Source organism: Ogataea polymorpha, assembly GCF_001664045.1.
Source record: "Ogataea polymorpha strain NCYC 495 leu1.1 chromosome Unknown OGAPOscaffold_5, whole genome shotgun sequence".
Lineage (NCBI taxonomy): Eukaryota > Fungi > Ascomycota > Pichiomycetes > Pichiales > Pichiaceae > Ogataea > Ogataea polymorpha.
In genome coordinates this window covers 275277-287749 of record NW_017264702.1, presented here as the reverse complement: position 1 = coordinate 287749, position 12473 = coordinate 275277, and the positions used below count along the sequence as shown (strand labels likewise).

Here is a 12473-nt window from a genome sequence, read left to right as displayed (position 1 = left end):
TATAAATTTTTTTAAACATTTTTCACTCTACCATTATGGGTAAGATCAGCACCAAGGACGCCAAAGATAAGATGCGGCATAAGCCGTTGTATAAGGATATCACTGAAACGGGCCATTTGAAGGTGGGAAAGCGCCTGAAGCACGACAAGACAGTCGAAGAGGATGCGGAGGACGATTTCGTCCTGGATGCTGCGTCTTCCAGAAAGGTCCTGAAGCTTGCAAGAGAACAGCAAGAAGAAATAGCCCTTGAGGAAAACCGTCTAGAAGTCTCAGAAAGACCGAGGTTTCAAATGATTGCGCACGAATCTGATGAATCGGACGACGACGCAGTCTACGAAGCGATGTCCGACGACGATGAAAACGAATACTACGACGAGGAGGTTGAAGAAGTAGACGAGCAAGACGCGAAATTGTTTGAATCATACTTCAAGTCAGAAAATAATGCCTTTGGCAGCTTCAATCTCGCTGACAAAGTGATGTCAAAATTACAAGAAACCCAGCAGCAGAAGGCGGAACAGACAGAGAAACCACAGGACAAAGTTTTCCTTCCACCAAGAGTTATAGAGGCATATGAGAAGGTCGGTCAGAGTTTACATGTGTGGAGACACGGAAAGTTGCCGAAACTTTTCAAAGTGCTTCCTAGCATCAAGAACTGGGAGGATTTGATATTCGTGACAAATCCTGAAGCATGGACCCCGCAGGTGACCTACGAGGCCACCAGATTGTTTGTTTCTAATCTGACGGCCAGTAAAGCAGAGAGGTTTGTTAATTTGGTTCTTTATCCGAAAGTCAGACAAGATATTGAGGAAAGCGAGGAGCACAAGCTGAATTATCACCTTTATCGTTCATTAAAAAAATCGTTATATAAGCCTGCCGCATTTTTCCGTGGATTCCTGTTCCCATTGATTGAAGACGGATGCACAACAAGAGAGGCAATGATCGTGGGGTCAATCTTAACTAAGTGCTCGATTCCCGTCCAACACTCTGCTGTCGCGCTCTCATGGCTTTTGCAAAAAGACTTCAACCCAGCAACGACCGTGTTCATTAGAATTCTCATCGAGAAAAAGTACGCATTACCATACCAAACCATCGACGACCTGGTGTTCTATTTCATGCGTTTCCGTGTGATCACGGAAGAAACAAGAAGCGACATCATTCTAGACGACGACACAGAGATAACCGAGCAGAGACAGATCAGGGACGCTTCTCCGATGCCGCTCGTCTGGCACAAAGCGTTTCTGGCATTCGCACAACGGTACAAAAACGACATCACCGAGGATCAGCGCGATTTCCTCATGGAAGTTGTCAGACAACGGGGCCACCGCGAGATTGGACCGGAAATCAGACGTGAATTGCGAGCAGGCAAGGAAAGATCCACGGCTACCGGCAAGGAGGACAAGGAGGATGACATCATGTCTTTTTTCTAATTATTTTTGTCCCCATAGTCCACTTTAATAAACAGTGTCGAATAAATAAATTCCTCGCCTTGCTGATCGTACAAGGGAAGGTGTCTGTAGCCCTGTTTCAAGTAATCGAGCTTGCAAGTGTGCGTTCCAATCAGTTTTTCAGAGCTATCATTGGTGCACTTGACCAGAAACCGCAGAAAAACATAATCAATGTCGTTAGTGAGGTATGTTGCAGAGCATCGCTGGTTCCAGACAGGATTAAATCCGTTTTGCGGTACTGGAGCTGTCCTGAACACGACAGAGGGCTCGCTTAGTTTGATCAGTTTCTCAACCAGAGACTTTTGGTGACTTGAGGACTCCATTTTGAGAACCGTTCCCGGCTTCCCAGTCGTGGAGCTGACATTCGCATCCAATACCTCTGCACAATATATCTCGAGCTCTAAGAAAGGATCGAAAAAATCCGATTTTATGTCCTTTGGTTTGGGAAGTTGTTGCCCCGAAATGAGGTCGATGCTAAGGCGCCGACTCTGATCAAATTTTAAACAGCCCAATGGATCAATATTCTGCAATTTTGGGTTCCTGATCCGCAGGCAGGATGGTTTGAGAACATAGCCGGAACTTGTTCCTATATTAAAAAGCGTCTCGTTAATCTGCTGCCCCACATCGTAAATCTGCCAGTTTGTTGCAACCAACTGGCATCCTAGCTCCCAAAAAAAGAAGGGATTGAAATTATTGGAACTGAAGCGATAAATGGATGGATAAATCCTCATGAGAAACCTCCTGTTGTGCTTTATAATAGCGGAAAACTTAGCTTCCTCCCTTGCCATTTTGACTAATGTCTTGTCACTGAAGGAAAAACAGTGGTTGAATGTTTTGGACTCGGGGAGAGAGAAATTTCGAAATTTAATTCCAATCACGTAGATTCCGAGGTTGCCCAGCTCCTGGGAGATTTTGATGGTACTTCGTTTCTTGGGAACAATCTTTGTGATTGTACTACTGTCTTCGCTAAACGAAGACAATGACGAAGACATACTTTCAAGGCTTCCTGCATCGCCTGTGGACTTCTTCACTTTCACTAAAATTTTATGTTTCAATTGCGCGGGCGACGGCAGTGTTTCGAAGGGTGATTTGACTGGATACTCTAGCAGGCGGTCCTGTAAAACATCTTTAAGGATATTGGCAGCCTGAAGCTGATTCTCAGCATTGCAACGAACCTCAAGCGATAATATGACAGGATAAGGCGATGTGATAAAAGAGTACTTCCGGATCGTTTCCACAACCAGCTGAAATTCAATGGAGCTGGAGAAAGTGCGGCCGTGAGTTACAACTGGTCCTTTTTCGCCATCCCAGAGATCAATTTCAATGCAACGACAGCCTCGTTGTAATGCCCTAATGTAGCCTTCAATGGATGCGGTTCCATTGACTTGTCTTCCCAATAAATAGGTATTGTGAGATGAAGAGATAAAATACTCATTGAGCGGGTATGAGTAGTCCTCTTGAATGTTGACGTATGGTTTTGAATACGAACTTGTGAGAAAACTTGCAAACTCGTCGTAGTCGAGATACAATTTTGTTTTGGAGAAGCGATGAAATATCTGCTCTGCCTGTGAGCAGGAGATATTTTCTTTTTGCACCTCGACGAGAAAATTGCAGAATTCCTCGAAGGACAATTTTCCAGAAATGGCTCTGGCTTGTTGATCAAATATAGCCCTCAATTCCTTGCGGTCTCGAAGCAAACGGACAAACTTCTTGAAGTCTTGGAAATTCAGATGCCCCTTTGCTTCCGAATCAGCCATGCGGAAGAGATTCTCGAGATACTCGGGACTTGCATGGATATGAAGCTTTGACATCAATCTGCGGACGCCGTCAAAAGAAAGATGCTCGCTTTCGGAGTTTTTGTTGTTCCAGTGCAGGTCAGTGAATAGTTCACTGATACTGTCCATCTGCCGTTTGAAGTATACAAGGTTGCGCAACGTGGTGACAAAAGTATCGTATTCGTGCCTTGCGGGGGCAATCACGTGCAAGGCTTTGATATTGTTGGACTTGGAGTCTTTGTAGTAGATGATTGTTATCCACAGATCTTCGTAATCTGATGATACTTTAAACTCCTCCCTGTAATTCTTGGCCTCGACACCAGTCCTGATCGCCTTGATCTTATCAATTTCGAGAAAAGACGAGGCTTTATTGTTCCAGATCAGATGATTGTTGTCCAAATTCAAACGAAAACACCGTTTGATCTTCTTCTTATGCGTCACTCTGAGCATTTCAATCCCCTGATCGATGAGCGCTCGAGGAATTGACTTCCTGTCCAATGGAGTTGTAAATGTCTCCTCCTCGTGGTACTCCAATTTCGAGTGTGTTGCGGGTTGTATCTTGGGAAAAGGTTTCGTCTCGGGATCAGCTTCATCAGAGCTGGAGCGCGACATCCTTCGAACTCGGGTGAGTATGCTCATCAAGCTTTTCCTGTCGTCACTATGGTCACTGAAAGAATCGCTGCTGTCACTCTTTTTCCGTGGAAACCCCAGCCTGTGGAAGCCCTTGTGAGAGGAATCGGTAGGAGAGGAAGGCAGAGGAATGTGCGCCAGGTCCGAGTTCTGGGAATCTGGTGGCGACTTGTTACGCAGCACCAACAGCCGCTCGGACAGCAACGACTTCACCGGGGCCGAGCTATTTGGCACCGAGGACGACGTCGACAAGGGCGCACCTGTCATCTAAGGAATGATTAGAGCTTAAGAGGCAAGAAAATAAAAAAATAAGGGAAGTGGTGTAGAGATGGCACTGGGCTGTGGACCGGTGATTCTATTTTGGGCGGCTGTTAGATTTCAATGGCAGGTCTGGCCCGTGATCAGTAAAAATAGCGCAGGGGGAACTATTTGGTCGCCATGTGAATGCGCAATGACATTACTCAAAAATTTTATTTTCAGTGCTCTGGCAAAGGAGGAAGGTTTAATATATCCGTTAAACGAAAGGCTAGGCTTGTTTAAACTTTTCTAGGGCTCTTTCTTTTTTTTTCGCCTTTGAAATTATATTTAGCAAAGTGACGCATCAAACTATATTACAAGATCCCATTTTATATATCAAAGATCGTATGAGCTGCTGCTTTATATGTCTTCTCTGAGCAACACGCCGAACCCCGTTTCCACGAAGGATAAACAAACACACGACATAGATTATTTTTCGCAATACTTCAAGTTCTCAACGCAGACGAAACAGAACCCAGCATCAATGCCCTTGGCACCGGTGAATGAGAACCACAAACAGTCTGTCAAGGACCACCAAAAATGTGCCAATTCGATATCCTCGCTGACCTCAGACTCCACGCTCGTCGATTCCGCCAACGATGCGGTGCACCCTTCTGATGGGCGAAACCTCTCCATTGCCAGCACAGAGACCTTATTTGAACCCTCCCAGCTGATGTCGCTCAAGATAAACGAGGAAGAGGAAGAAGAGGAGGAAGATAAGCACAAGTCACAGTCACAGCAGCCAACCCCGGTGAAGACCAAATGCCACCGTTCAACAAAAAGCGAGGCTTTCCACATGACCAGGTTTTCTCCTGGTCAGCAAAAATTCAACCCAAAAGACACCTCAGCCAACGCAACAGACATGGGCGACGGACGCACATCTACAAGTGCCAATGGTTCTACATATACCCTACCGCCAGCACTCACGCTAAAAAAATTTCTTTCCAACACAGAGCCGGGCTCCCCTAGACCAAGCAGGTTCAAAGACGTCAAATTTCCGCTACCGAAAGGATGCTCTTTGATTTCTGTTGAGGAGTCTTTTCGACACATTGAGAATTGGCGAGGCGTCGTGAGCGACGATGGATTACCTAATCTATTGGTTGTTGACGTCAGACCTTTCCAAGACTATTGCAAATCGCACATCATCGGCGCAGTCAACCTGTGCCTGCCTTCAACACTGCTTAAAAGAGCCACCTTCACTTTGGACAGATGCATAGCGACCCTCACGTCGGATGAAAAAGCACTGTTCACCAACTACTTGAAAAGGGAACGGGATAACTTACCGCTTTTAATTTTTTACGATAATTCCACGGATTCGACCCAATCCGCCTCGCTTTCAGTGAGCAATTTGGCAGCCAAATTTGCCTCGTCTGCCACTTGGAGCGCACCCATATACGTGCTGAAGGGAGGCTTTTCCAGGTTCCAGGAACAGTATCCTTCTCATGTCGAGTCTGGCACGTCTACTTCCAAGCCTAAAGTCATGATGATACCTAGTCCGGAAAAATCTGCCCCACCTCCCAGAGTCACCGTTACGCTTCCATCCCCATCATCCTCCAACTCCTCCAATGCAGCGTCCGCAAAGAAACAACGCTTTTTCAATGACAAATCTCCTATGTCGCACGGCCTTGCTAACTTTATGCTCCCTGATACCGCTGGCAAGCCATTTTTCAAATCTAGACAACATGAGGAGTTTCTGACCACCAGACCCGACATGTCCATGCATCTCTCGACTAGCATTACGTCTCCCGACATGAAGATTCTTCCAACTTGGCTCAGTAACGTCATTGGTTCAGACTCAGGCGCCTCCGTCCTGTCACATAAATTCAATGAGTTGCAGTCTCAGGAAGTCGAACGCCTCAATCAGGCTCTTTCCAGGCACTCTAGTGTGACTACGCCAAGCCCTGAGACTCCGTGCTTCTCTGCAGGAGTGGAGCTTGGCAGAAAAAACCGTTACAAGGATATCTTTCCTTACGAGCACGCTAGAGTCAAGATTCAAAAATATGACGCTGACGACGAGGAATTGGACCAAGACGAGTCTTACATCAATGCTTCCTACTTGAGCTACCCTGGTTCTCAACTGCGCTACATTGCAGCTCAGGGACCTTTGGAAGAAACTATAGGAGACTTTTGGAAAGTCATTTTTGACCATAAAGTACCACTTATCCTGTCCCTAACTGCCCAAAAAGAGAATGAAGTTGAAAAGTGTGCTCCATACTGGCTTCCAGGCACATACTCTTCGAACGGAATATTCATTAAAGTTGACCAACTGGAGGAGATCACCGATTTCAAACTCACAGATAATTCGCAGTGCGAGACCGTCGCCAGAAGACTACGACTGAAAATTGGTAACAAGCCAGAACACGAGGTAATCCAAATCCAAATTCTTTCGTGGCCAGATTACGGAGCGTTGATTAGCTCGTATGATTTAATATCGCTGGTGGCTTTCAAGAGATTCGTTCTCTCTCGCACACAGATGGAAGCAGCCCCAGTCTTGGTCCACTGCTCTGCAGGGTGTGGCCGGACGGGTTGTTTCTGCACAATCGACTCAGTGATCGATGTTATGGTGAACAACCCTGAAAAAGGCAACGAGGATACCGATGTGGTGTACGAAGTCATATCGAATTTCCGATCTCAAAGAGTGTCGATGGTGCAAAACCTGAGACAATACATTCTGATCTACGACACCATACTGATGTTCAAAAAATTGCAGTATGGCGCAAGCGTTGGCGGGGATAGTTTTATCTACAATTGGAGCGCCCACAAGTGTGATATTCTTGACCGTTTCTTCGCCGACAAAGATAGTGAGCGCCAGCATCATAAATAGAGTAAATTTATTAATCATATCAGCCCAACACCAATTCGTACAAAATAACCACAACGTTTATGATAATTAGAGGGAATCGAAGCAGCGTTCTTGTGGCACCGATCAGATTCACGAGCCTTGACTTGATTGAGTCGATCGATCCGTCTACTGGCGACGATGCGAGGTATGCGTTGTCAGCAGAGGATGATGTGCTCCATCCAATCCTGTTCAAAAACCGGTCTTCGCTCAGAACAGCAATTCCGTTTACTGTGAACAGAATAACTGATGTGTTAGACAATTGTGAGGGTGGTACTTACAATAAAATAACGTTCCCAAGCCAAACATGAGAAAGAGAATTTGTAACGGAAAAAGATATCGTCGCGTCGAAGATAAAATGAAAATAAATTTGCTTGCATCACCGTGCAAATGACGTCTGCCGTGCCTTACGAGCCCGATGATTTCGATAATAACCCGTTTGCCGAGAGCAGCGTGATTATACAGTCCCAGGAGCAGCAGACTGCTGACCCAGTCCAGCCGACGACTGCGTCTTCGTCGGACAAGGACATAGAAGCGCAGCCCAAAGAACAAGACTCTCCTTTCCATCCAAAACCCACCGACAACGATTTAAAAAGATACTTGCCCGAGCGACTCAACAGAAACTCGTTTGAGCTGAGTATCAAGGTAGTGGAAATCGGCAATAACGGTGCCGAAATGGCCAAGAACCCGGTCTTTGTTCTGAATGCCTCGGTGAAGAATATCCCAGGGTTCAGAAAATCTGTCTACAAAGACGTGAGAAGATCCTACAGAGAACTCGAGGCAATCTATCGGTATTTGATATACAACAACATTGAGGTGTTTGTGCCTGCCCTGCCTACTATTCCTGCCCTCTACAACGCCGGGTCGCCCGAGTTTGTGGCCACGCTGCAGTCTTCGGTGCAGCAATGGCTTAATAGAGTTTGCAGCAACCCAATTTTGATCCGCAACCAGGAGTTTGTGCTGTTTTTGGACCAGAACGACTTCAGTTACACGCCCTCGAAAACCAAACCCAACAACAGCTCTGTGATGGCCACCGGCCTGAAACGGCGCACATTGAAGCAATTCCAGCCGCCATACGATGCATCTCACGAATTGGCAGCTTATAGGCCAATGATCAAGAGCGTTTATGTGAGCGCGCAGAGACTGGTTGAGAAACTGGACAAGTTGTTGAGACTACAGAAATCGTCCTGGCTCGTGACCTCTGATTTCTACAACAAGCTCGCAGGGCTCCAAGCTCTTGAGGAAAGCCCCGAAATGGCCAAAATGTGGGCCAAGCTGAACAAAGTGATGCAACTGTACAACGAGATGGATCTGGTGCAAGGTGTGAGCTTGACAGCGAATCTGACCGAATTCTTTCAATTGCTGACAGACGACTGCTATAACATCAAAGAGTCTCTGACAAACCGCCATCTGCTGATGCGCGAGCTTCTAAATGCAGAGGAAACCACTAAAAAACGCCATTCCATAATTGCAAGACTGAAAACCAAATCCATCATCGACCCAGTGAAAGTCGACGAGGCCATCCGCGCCTTGGAAATGGCCAGCAATTACGAGAAGGACCTAAGGTACCAAGTGAAAAGAACTACGTACGAAATGCTGATCGAGGCCGAGGACTTTTTGGTGTACTTGACTGATCTGACCAAAAAAACTTTCAAGACTCTTGCTCAGCAACAAATACAACAACAGCGCAAGAAACTCCATCTTCTCAACATCAACAAGCTGATTCACCCAACCGAGTCTCTTAGTAGACTTGGCCGCGAGAGCATGCTGCAAAGCGTGAGGAGCGAGCCTGCCTCAAAAGACTCTTCAGACCCATGGAACTCGCGGCCAAAAAAGAAGTTTGAAACAGAATTGAGCGACCCATTGACGGCAGAGTCATCGCTGGGAAATGAACCTGCCGACCAGCTCGCCCACCTGGACGCCAGGAGCGCTGCCAGCTTGCTGGCCAACTCGACCTTCTAGTCTTCTGGTGCACGGGTGTCGTATGACGTCTAAATATTATAATCCGTAGACAGGAAAATGAATGGTAGGAATATGTTTAAGAAAAAGATAGGGCTTTTGCACAAGAAGGGGGAGAAAGAGCAGCGCTCGCCGTCGCCAGAGCCTTCTTTGCGGCCCTCGCTTAAGCCGCCAATTAGTCTTCCGCGATCACGGGGCGCTTCAGGAGTTTCTGAAGGTTTAGATTCTGTGCCGTTTTCTATAGAAGAGCTTCAAACGTACGGAGTCGCAGGCAAGGTTAAGACTGTTGCTTTTGATCCATTGCAAAGTCTGATGGCAATTGTCACGGACTACAACCATGTGCACATTTTTGGACAGAGCCGAGTGAGCTGTGCTTTGACGTTGAACACTACCAGTGCCATTCGGTCCCTGCGGTTCGTCAAGGGCGTGTATCTAGTGGCTGTGGACTCTTCCAAGACCATTTTTGTGATTTCTTTGGCCTCCAAGAAAGTGCTGCACAAAATTGTCACCAGCAGCCAGATCACAGCATTCGAAACAGACTACTCACTAGAATTTATTTACGTTGGATTCAGCAACGGGCTTGTGAAGGCTTTCAACATAGAAAGTGGCCTGGAAACCATTTTGTCTTTACGAGAACAACAGTACAACACATTCATATTAGAGAGCGACGTGCATGTGTCTTCGATCAAGCTGAATCCGCGAGACTTTGGCACTCTCCTGATTTCATACACCAAGATGACCATCGAGTTTAATCTTGCGGAGAACAAAGCAGTCAAGCAGTTCGTGTACAAATTATCAAAGGGAGCCCCAGGGGGAGAGAACGCAACATACAAATACGACACTTCTGGCTACTACATCCCGAACGTTGTTCAGTCGCTATGGCATCCTAACGGTCTCCACGTTGTCACCATCCACGACGATAATTCGTTGGTTTTCTGGGATGCCCTCACAGGAGAACAGATACTGGCACGCTCGCCCTTTGACAGCTACATTGACTCGCCGTCAGGAGACATTCATCATGGCCCTAAGATGACTAAAATCAAAAAAGCGGCGTGGCTGTGCGAGCGCGATCCCGAACGAACTTCCTTGCTGTTCTGTGGAGGAGATTCGTTTGAGACTGAGGGCTACCACCAGCTAGTGCGAATGGATTTTGGGCGCATGTTGTCGTATTCGATGACAAGCTATACACAAATGGCCAAATACTATGCGCAACCAAAACAGCAGAACATATTTGCTATTCACGCCGCGGCGAATATTGTCGATTTTGTTCCGCTAGGAGAGGCGTCGCCCTACTATGACGGGAACCATGACCCAAAACTCATAGCGCTCACTCTGAGCGACGGGTCATTGAAGTTCATGAACTATCCTACTGGGAACCTCTCTTTCAAGGCCAGCTATTTTCCGTCCACAATTTCGTGGCTGAATCCCAAAATAACGTTCTCGGCCTCTGCATTTATTGACAAGAGAGTCCTCAATGGCATGATCGATATCCACAGCTCCCGAAATAGCATTTTAAAAGGAGGAATTCCCGGCAGGCCAAAATACAAGGCAGACGTTGGGTCTGTCATTGTCTCAGGCCACGAGAACGGCTACATTCGCATCTGGAACTCCTCCGAGGGAGAGCTGGATAGCTCGACTGCCTTTGAGATCGACATCTCGAGAATTCTTTTGGACGACTCGCCTCACTACTCCATCTCAAAAGTGTCCTTTGCTGCCGAGCAGCTCGAGCTTTCGTGCAGCATGTACAACAATGACGTGTTGCTTTTTTCGTACCAACAGAACAAAAAATACCAACCTGCTGAGGGTGACTTAAATCGGCGAATGAGCTCATTGGAGCTCTCATCCACCAAGGCGGAACGACAAATAATTGATATCAGCGACCGTGCCCCTAGAGACTTGAAGAAAGGCTTCTTGCCTAAAGTGCTGGTGAAAAGCATGGGATATGGCACAGTGACGGCTCTCTGCAACAGTAACGTTGGATTCGTTGGTATCGGCTATGAATCGGGACAGCTCGTGGTCATCGACCGCAGATCCAACACCGTCATGTACAACACGCAACTGATCGACGACGGGCTCTCGTTGCCTATCGTGCCGACATCCATCGAGTTTGCCTATGGCCAGCCGGGATTATTGTTGATTGTGGGGACTCGGATCGGACGACTGCTTGTCTTCGAGGTTGTCTCCGGCATACGATTTTCTCTGCGGCTGGTGGAGCAGATCGACTCCAACGATGCCGAGATCCTGGAAATCATCCCCATTAACTCGGATACAGGGCGTCCAAGTACGGCGTCTATCCGCCATCTGAGCTCGCCGCTACCGGCAGACAAAACGCCGCTCTCTATCATCGCAGCGTCATCGAGCGACATACGGATTGTGAAGAGCGGGTCCAAGATGGCCCACAAGACGTTTGGAAAGGGTGAGTTATCGAAAATCGGCATCACAGGGACAAAAACTCAGAAAGGAAATGTTGCTTTCTGTTTGGTAGCACTGATGGGGGCTACGAAAAAAATGACCGTCTATACGATCCCGTCCCTTTCTGAACTGTCGAGCATGCGCATTCCGTACCGACTGGAGGCCAAGTACACTCCGCAGAGCTCTGTGCTGCCGCTAGGCGATGTTTTCTTGAGAATCAACGAGACGGAGGCGGCCCTGGTTAACATCATGGGATTGCGTCAGCCGGTCATGTCTCTAGAGACCATCAACGGCGACGACGTGCTGTTTCTGCGCAACATTTTGATACCGTACCGGCCGTCCACAAGCTACTTTGTCAAGGGCACTTCGTCGTTGTCGTACACGAAACTGTATCATTTGCTTGTTGGACGGGAACGGCCGGAAAAAACCAACCAACCGGAGTATGAGCTTGCTTGGGACATCTCGCCCTACAACCCAGCAAATTACAGCTTGATGGGCACTGCAAAGCCAAAATACTATGATCCCAACGCACTCCACCAACAGCCAGGCTTGACGGACAAACCGGTCGCGCCTATCAGCATATCCACCGTGACGAGGAACATCTCGAGATGGAAGCAGCACGCGCAGAACCGTCTGGACGTGGCCAATAACCGCGTGGAGACCTATGTGAACGACCTGAACGACGATTTCGACAAGTTTGTGAACGAGACCAAGAACGATGCAATCAAGGGTGCCATCAACAGCAAGCTGGGGCTCTGATCGGGCTGTCGGTGCGAGGTGTACTGTTTTTTAAAATATATGGCCAAATATTGAGAAAAATACGCGGTTTGACGTAAAATAAACACCACATGGAGCTTCTTCAGAACTTAATGAGCACGCCCAGCGCGAGCGAGAAGGAGGTCAGCGACTCAATTGCGACACTCGTGGACCGGCTGTCGCATGCGACGCTGCTGACCGACCGCAGGGCAGCCGTTTTGGGGCTCAAATCGTTCAGCAGACAGTATCGAGAGATTGTCATTGCCAACGGTCTCAAGAGCCTTGTTGCGACCCTGCACAAGGACGTGCTGGATCTTGATATTGTCAGGGCAGTGCTCGAAACCCTCTTAATTCTGTTTA

The 12473-nt window shown here is 47.5% G+C and overlaps 5 protein-coding genes across 5 annotated transcripts; 4 read left to right on the top strand and 1 right to left on the bottom strand.

Moving 5' to 3' along the window:
- Positions 1 to 35: 35 nt before the first annotated feature.
- Positions 36 to 4098, top strand: OGAPODRAFT_101242 (uncharacterized protein; the record flags this gene model as incomplete). The annotated part of the gene is made up of 2 exons (XM_018353028.1): positions 36 to 1122; positions 1174 to 4098. 2 exons carry the CDS (start codon positions 36 to 38, stop codon positions 1425 to 1427), a joined length of 1341 nt encoding a protein of 446 aa, XP_018209741.1. The 3' UTR covers positions 1428 to 4098.
- OGAPODRAFT_101240 (uncharacterized protein) lies at positions 1424 to 4098 on the bottom strand (the record flags this gene model as incomplete). Its single annotated transcript, XM_018353027.1, has 2 exons — positions 1831 to 4098; positions 1424 to 1689 (listed from the first exon to the last, which is right to left on the bottom strand). Exons 1-2 carry the CDS (start codon positions 3857 to 3859, stop codon positions 1424 to 1426), a joined length of 2295 nt encoding a protein of 764 aa, XP_018209740.1. The 5' UTR covers positions 3860 to 4098.
- Positions 4099 to 4631: 533 nt separating this feature from the next.
- On the top strand, positions 4632 to 6987 carry OGAPODRAFT_77058 (uncharacterized protein; the record flags this gene model as incomplete). Its single annotated transcript, XM_018356265.1, has 1 exon — positions 4632 to 6987. One exon carries the CDS (start codon positions 4632 to 4634, stop codon positions 6969 to 6971), a length of 2340 nt encoding a protein of 779 aa, XP_018209739.1. The 3' UTR covers positions 6972 to 6987.
- A 389-nt stretch (positions 6988 to 7376) lies between these two features.
- Positions 7377 to 9008, top strand: OGAPODRAFT_77057 (uncharacterized protein; the record flags this gene model as incomplete). Its single annotated transcript, XM_018356264.1, has 1 exon — positions 7377 to 9008. The coding sequence occupies one exon, from the start codon at positions 7377 to 7379 to the stop codon at positions 8946 to 8948; it is 1572 nt and encodes a 523-aa protein (XP_018209738.1). The 3' UTR covers positions 8949 to 9008.
- Positions 9009 to 9020: 12 nt separating this feature from the next.
- Positions 9021 to 12160, top strand: OGAPODRAFT_94640 (uncharacterized protein; the record flags this gene model as incomplete). Its single annotated transcript, XM_018357585.1, has 1 exon — positions 9021 to 12160. One exon carries the CDS (start codon positions 9021 to 9023, stop codon positions 12114 to 12116), a length of 3096 nt encoding a protein of 1031 aa, XP_018209737.1. The 3' UTR covers positions 12117 to 12160.
- Between the last annotated feature and the right edge of the window lie 313 nt (positions 12161 to 12473).